The sequence below is a fragment of the Buceros rhinoceros genome, unplaced genomic scaffold, assembly GCF_000710305.1.
Source record: "Buceros rhinoceros silvestris isolate BGI_N320 unplaced genomic scaffold, ASM71030v1 scaffold1829, whole genome shotgun sequence".
Taxonomy (NCBI): Eukaryota; Metazoa; Chordata; class Aves; order Bucerotiformes; family Bucerotidae; genus Buceros; species Buceros rhinoceros.
In genome coordinates, this window is record NW_010433035.1 from 513 (window position 1) to 8,396 (window position 7,884).

At 34.0% G+C, this 7,884-nt stretch overlaps 1 protein-coding gene across 1 annotated transcript; it reads right to left on the reverse strand.

Moving 5' to 3' along the window:
* Nucleotides 1-401: 401 nt before the first annotated feature.
* LOC104488641 (cyclic AMP-dependent transcription factor ATF-2-like) lies at nt 402-6,928 on the reverse strand (the record flags this gene model as incomplete). Its single annotated transcript, XM_010143952.1, has 4 exons — nt 6,875-6,928; nt 4,394-4,490; nt 2,599-2,717; nt 402-530 (listed from the first exon to the last, which is right to left on the reverse strand). Coding segments are annotated over exons 1-4 (393 nt in total), but the record flags the coding sequence as incomplete, so codon positions are not given.
* Between the last annotated feature and the right edge of the window lie 956 nt (nt 6,929-7,884).

The following is a 7,884-nucleotide window of genomic DNA, read 5'->3' on the forward strand; positions in this document are numbered from 1 at the left end:
TACTGGGGGCCTGGTTTACTTGTTGGACTTGATGGTCTTAAAGGTTTTTTCCAACCAAAACAATTCTGCAATAAAATCAAAGACACCGAACTTTCCTTGCTTTTTTTGATCAATGACAATACATAAAACAGAATAAAGATCCTCTTTAGCCTTTTCTAACGTAATATCAATATTACATTTTATTTTCTTTCTAGCTTTACTTGATGGCCAGTGCGGGTCAAAGAAATAATTGCAGTGAGTAAAGCTAACTAATGAACAAATTAATTATGTATCTACAAGAATATGGCAAATGAAAATTCTTTTTCTTTCAACCAGCTAAGTAGTGTGACTGTCATCATGTACAGCAGACTTACTGATCATCAGAAAATTCGAAAAGAAGTTTTTTAAAAAAAGGTCCTGACCTTTTCATCATTGGTAGTAGACTCTGGATGAGGTAAAGGACTATCTTGATGAGTTGTCTCTACTACAGATGGTTCTTCAATTTTATTTCTTATAATTGGTGTTGCAAGAGGAGACAGATCTAGAGGCATCTAAGAGCAACAGTATAAAATTATTCAATCTCTCAAAAATTAAAACATGCAAGAAAATGTAAACAACCAAAGAGAAATATCAGCCTTGTAACAACAGAGACATGCTAATGTTTGGAAGATCTTGATGCAGATGCATTACCAGTCAAGGCTGTTTCTCCAGCATCTGCATGAACACCAATCCTCAGCAGCACTTTGTTTTTCTACAACTATGTCAGTCTAAATACCTTCTTCTTGACAATTAAAAACGATCTTAAAGTTTTCCTTTCCCAAGAGTCACAGGAAAATTATAGTTAAGGAAGGACTGTTACACTTTAAAAATTACAGCTAAAAGAATATATTACCCTTCTATAAACTATTGTATCACATGCCACAAAGAACAAAATCCTAACTGCATTTTCAAATTAGGAAAGCTATTGTGGACAATTAATTTCAAACTACTGCAGTAAATAATTATTGAAAAAGCAAGTTTTATATTACGACACAGATAAAATCCACCAGGACATCTGAAAGGCCACAAGGAAATTAGGTAACTAAAATACTCGAAGTGATAGTACATATTTGAAAGCCTATACTCCTGTCTAGTCTGCTATGCAAATACTTTTGGACGAAACTTCCCCAAAACCTAATTGAAAAAAGCATCTGAGAAAATGTAAATAGAAGATTAAGTTCCTGTAGAATACATTACTAATGTGCAAGGAAGACTGTTAGAAGGGGAATCTGTTTTCATACTACAGATTCCGTATTCACATTCTGATTATGAAATACCACAGAAAAAACTCAACTATCAAACCTCCTAGAAAGTGTGCTATTATGGTAAATTTTTCCACCCTTTGCCATGACTGCTCATGTATATTAATGAACCAGAGATATGGCAGGACTGTGTTTCTTCTCATAACATAGAGGGCAGCCCAGAAAATCAGTATCAATTAAGGAAATTGTTAAAATGTTTACAATATTTTGCAATACCTATAACCTCCTCTAAGGCATTTTTGAATTACACAGAAAATATTAGTATTAGTAAATCCAGAATTGGAATTACCCTGTAGCATTTTAAGAACAGTTAGCATAGACCAATATGGAAAAAAAAAACCCCAAACAAACAACTTGGTATAGTTACAATAACAAAACAAGGGTGAGGCTCTGTCAGGAACAAATCCTATTCACAAGTACTTATTAAAATCTTTACTGAAACAAAGAAAACGCAGATGCTGATTCTGCAAAATCAGTATATATGAGTATAAAAATGCATTTTTTATCATTGCCTGTGGAAGTCAACCAGGTCATTAACCAAAGGCAAAATTATTCAAAGGGGACATTAAAAAAAACCTTTTCATCTGTGGAAGTGTTTAAACGTTTAGGCCCCTAACCAGTTATGCTGGGAAGTACTACAATAAATAGAAGAAAACATATTTAAATGTATGGGGAGTTCCTCATAAAAACATGGAGTTGCTTAACAGATACAGTCCAAATTTTTCTTATAATTCAATCTGTACATTAAAAAAAGCAGATATTTAGGTTGTGATTAATAATTTCTAGGCAAAAGTGATTTCAACACATAGTGATTATAGTCGTAACCAAATTACTGACACTTCTTTAAAACCAGTCAGTATTTTACTCTCATTATCATAAGTATTAACTCTTAGAATAACATGGGTATTTTAAAACTAATCAAAATAATCAGGGTTCACATGCTCTTCTTTTCATATGGGTTCCTTGCAAATGTTTTCCTTTCTGAAATAACTCTTTCCAGACTTATTTTTTGCTTCGGGATCTAATGAAATTTCAATCACAGCTAATGACTAACAGATACAGACGAGACACTTAAATGAAGACAAAGTCAATGTGACCTATTGTCCACGCTAACTATACAAAACTAATCAGGTAAACTAACCTTCAGAAGAGTAATCTTAGATTTGTATTCTCTCCATACAACATATATAAGTAGCTGGCAAATGATTATGGGTATCTTTTAGAAGGCAATATATAAATCCAAAGTTTGCTTTTTTAAATGGAATGTAGGATACGAAAAAAATTAAGAGCTCTGAGAAGAAAAAGCTTTTGAACATACTTTCTTAATGTCATCTTCAGAAGCCTTTTTAAACTCATTTTCAAAAGGACTTGCTAATTCATTGAATAAGCCCACTTCTTCACAGTTCTTCAAGAATCGAGTTGGTGTTGGTGTCTGATCTGAAACGAAGTATATAAAACCATCAAAATTCTATTTTAAAAATACCATTTATGAACCTACTTATCTCAAGTATTTTTCAGAATAAAAGCAAACAGAAAGAGACGACGTAGTTAAGAACTCTCTTACGCCCTACAAGCAGGCGTCTTCCCGCCTTGCAGGGAGGCCAACCAGGAGGCATACTCCACCTGCTGGAGTCAAGCAACCTGTGTTTGCACTCTTACAGTTTTGGGAGGGTATCAAAGCATTTCTTCTGTCTACGTGCAGAAACCAGTGCCTAGTCTAGTAGAGCCAATTACAGCAGTGAGCAAGCAAGCTGTTTTCAAATAAAGATAAGTCCTACTTTAATTTAAAAAAAAAAAAAGAGAGAAAAATTGTGCAGCACATGGACAGTTTGCTGCTTCTTGTTGTGAAAACAGCAGTCATTACTTTCAGGTGTGTGGAACTTCTAGAACCAAGTGGGATAGAGAACACAAGTTTGCATTGGCTCCTATGATGCCTGCGTAGTCAAGCTGGAATCATAAGACTTCGGGTATCTGGGTGACTCCAGCATGAAACAGTTTCAAAAAAGTCTTTCTGTAGAGTTTTTGGATCTATGTAAGTTCCCTTTATTTCACTATTATTACCAGGTCAAAATTATCATATTTGCCACAAAGTTATTGCATTTAAAATACTGTAAAGTGGTATTATGAGCACCTTACTAATGAAAGCTGGCATTTATGAGTAACAGTTCATACCCTGGAATGTGGCTGCAGAGAGACAGACACTGCCGTGGTTTCATTCCCAAACACCTGATTACTTGATAGGTCCCCTTTCTTACAGTATAAGTGCTGAGGATCATGTTCAGGATTTTAAAAGTCTGTTACTGCTGGTCTGAATAACATCATCCTAACAAATCAGCCACTTATAAGGAAAAAAAAAAAAATCTGAAAATGTCTGAAAGCCTGTGTGAAGTTGATTTAGGTTGTTCCACCACAGAGAAAACAACAGCTTGACTATAACTTCTGAATAATTATCACGTGCTACCCTCATTCAAGAACTTTCTAATTTATAATGCAATTAATCATCCACTAGCGATTAGTTCTGATCCTGGACAAACAAAAAAAGTTGGTTACAACTGACCAAGGGTATACTATGAACTCAGAGGTGAAAATACAGTAAAAGTATTTTGAATTTAAGCTAAAATTAAACAAAATTTTACTCTTTCTTCTCCTCTCCTATTTAAAGAATAGTAATTACAATTTCATTCTTCTAATGACACCATAGTATATAAACACACTACATATTTTAAAATTGAAGAGACAAGTAATATCAACAAATAATTAAAGGCCACAGTTCAATCTAGTTACAGATCCTGTTAGATATAGCCTTTATTGGTGTGTGTTCTTGCTGATTGCTTATTACATAATTTAATTAAGTATTGACAATTGAAAAATATTTAATTTTATATCAGATCAAAATAAAAGTTACTTATGGAGAATAATACTGGCTTCAAATTCTGACAAAAGTTAATTATGTATGAAAATATTGCCGAAATACACATTGCAGACAACTATAGTGAAGAAAATGTTTCATATTCTCTCAATGTAAGTCTATGCATTATGTTCAGAAAATACATGAAACATATGTTCATTCCAGCAGAGAAGTGAATAAACCAGTTATAAAAGTACATACTAACCAGCCACAATGACACTATCATTACGAGCCGGACCAAATTTCAGTGTCATCTCATGTTTATGCTTATGGACAGCCAAATGATCCTCATTGGTAAAACGCTGCGGAAAATTTTAAGAAATAGTTGTATTTCTAAGTGTGAATAAAATACATGCAATTCTACAGAAAGCAGTTTTTACAACACATGAAACTATCATTACAACACCAACAGATAACCCTCCTGGGCAGATATATCCTCTTCCTTGGCATACAGTACCGAGCAGAAACACTATTAAACACAAGTGATGTTCATAGTAACTAATTAGTAATGGTATCAGAGAGATGCGAGTATAAAGTCCAAGATAGAATTTCAGAGTACTGCAAACTTCATCAACTGTTGGCAAACAGCCATTTTCTATAGTAATGGATCGACAATGTTTAGCGATTGATTATCACTATTTGATTTCTGTATTGTGTGTATTATCACAACAATGAAAATGGATCTGTCATCCCAAACAGAGACTTCACTGTATTCAACAGTGTAGATATAAAACAAATGACAGCTCCTGCCCCTGACCATTTACTGTATAAAGAGGCCAACAGAATGGGAAACACTGGAACAATGTCAGACAACCAAAAAGCTGTGAACGAACTAAACTTATTAGCACTTTGAAAACCAAGTTTTCAGAAGTATGCCGGTTTTGTGCATGCTTCCCCCCAAACCTCGGGTACATTGTATTAAAAAAGCAGTAAGCGGACAAACTAGATGCTGTAAAATAGACATTCTTACTTTTACTAACTTGAAATTTGCCATACATCTTAACTGTGGGTAAAGTTAAGAGTTTCAGTTGAGATGATCTCAGGAAACGCGCAACTTGCAAAACATTTTCTAAGAACAGACTTGACAAAATATTCAAGTTCTTACTTTTCTTTGTGAACATCTGAGTCCCAGATTACTATTCCTTAGTAATTTAAGTCACTCCACATATATTGTAACAGATATACACCAAGTATCATCTCTCAGAAAACAATTCAGAAAGGTTGGTTGACCTCAGAGTACAGTCATCCAGAATATTTCTATGAGAAAGGACATGTATATGTGGAGTTGAGAGGGAAATTAAAAATGCAGGATCACTGAAAGACAGAGCAATACAGGCCAGGCACCTTTTTTGCTAGAACTCTGTTGCCAGTGGCTCCAAAGGCCCAGCTCTCCATAGCTCCTGTGCCTTACCTCTAGATACAGCACAAGCCAGGAATTTTCGTGTCCTATCACACTAAGAGACTTAAGTACATCTTTCTGTCCTCATTATGTAATGGACAAGCTCCTTCAGAGGACATAGGATCTTCAGATCATGACTCTCTCATTCTATAGTTTGAGCTGACACCTGAAGAAGCCTTGCCCATTTTCAAGGACATGAACTTTTCTCTTCTCCTTCACTGAAATCAAGGATTGCTGTAGCCCCATGATGTGTCCTCTGTGAGATTTAGTTGCCAAAACACTTCTGACACAGCTTACATAGAAAAGAGATTCAAACAGGATGGGGACAAACATGTTGCTTAGGAGAAAGCAGTCCTCTTTTTTACTTTTGACATCTCTGAATATATTAGACATAATAAGAAATTAAATACAGAAGGCCCTGTTAATGTAAAATTTATGCTGTCATTCATCAGAAAAACTAAGTTTTCAGAGTAAAAATGAAAATATTTTGAACTCAACATTCAAATAAATCCAAGTGCACTAATACAATGAAAAAATATAGCTTAAGAAATCAATTCTATATAAAGGCAGCAGAGATAATATAACGAAAAAATCCAGCTTAAGAAATTAATTCTATGTAAAGGATGCAGGGATGTCCATCTCATGCAGCAGATAAAGCAAATTCATTTATTTTCAGGTTACTAAATTAAAGTGTTAATATAGCCTCCTTTTAAGCAACTATCTGCCAGAACACTGAATAATATTTTTGCTTTTCTGCTCACTTTCAGCTCTATATCTACTAATGCCATTTAATAGAATACATCACAACTACAATAGGAATTGAAATACATTTTGTGGCATGAGTATTGTTAGCATCTTCCTATACACAAAAATATATACATAAATAAAAATTATGCCATTAAATATTTGTAGTCACCTTAGTGAGAAGCAAGCTTAACAACTTCCCCACTAACACTGAAAAATTCTGAAAAATGCAAGTTTCCTGATACAACTTAGGATATTTCTTGATTTAGTTTTTTAACAAAAGTAAATAAAGCAGAGCTAACAAATGAAATTGTTTTCAGCTTACAAAGGGTAATTTATTTTTCTTCTTGTATAGCATCTTCTGAACAAATGCACAAAATGCTAGAAACTCTTGCTGTTACCTGCTTTTCAGCAAAACACAGATACTTCCTGTCATTGTCATAAATCCCTTTTTCTTTGACCCTAGAAACAATTTCAGTGTTTTACTAATTTTTTTTTTTTTTTTTACTGATCAATATTAATAACTTCAAGTCAAACCATTACCTGGCCACACCCAGGGGCAGTGCATAAAAAGGGTTTGTCATCACTCATATTCCACAGGTCGTTGTGCTACCTGTATTAAAATGAGAATAGAACAAATTTTACAAATATTGCAATGAATTATCAATACGTCAACATCTACAGGCCATTTTACTATTCTATGCGCAAGAATTTCTGCCTTCTGTCTATACTAAGAATCTAAATACCCAGGATTCAAGTAGAGTCTGCATAATAGCTGTCAGGAAGGTACACAAAACCCATCAGAGTAGGTTTTAAGCATACATTTCAATTGGAAAGGCAAGTATTCTTTTGTAATACAACTAATTGCAAAAAACATCTGGAAACATAGTAAGACAACTTGTTAATGAAATACATATACATTGTAATAATGATCCAATTCCCACAATTAATAAAAGAACGAAGCAGCAGACAATACCAAGTAGTCAAGGATATAGTGCCAACAGGTAAGAAAAAGTGGTTGATCCCTTGTCTTTTCATAACCTTTAAAGCCCACCTTTAAAGATAAGGTAGCAAACAGCCCTTCACATAAACTGTTACCATTTCAACTACAAAAACATGTACTTTAGAAATGTTTCAGCTATACAACTACATTATGCTAAAAAAATTTAAAAAGTAACAGGTATTAATTCTATTTTGTGCTGTTTTGCACACGCACCACACATACTAACACACTTACCTGTCAGATTTCACATATAAACCTGTTTCATAGAATAAACTATCATATCCTCCTTTTCATGGCAATGAACTGTAATTGAAAGAAGATATTAATTACTATGCATGTTAAACACATAATAATACATGATTTTGTAAAGATAAAATAACATCCACTATTCACCCATAAAACAACAGTTTTTCAAAGAAATGGTTTACTTCAGTACACCCTCTAATCAGTTATGCTTTCTCTCAGACATAGAGAGATGCTTCTACTCTCTCATCCTGCAAGCACAGAACAAACACGGCAGCATCACTCTGCTTCAGGACAAGAAAGAGGG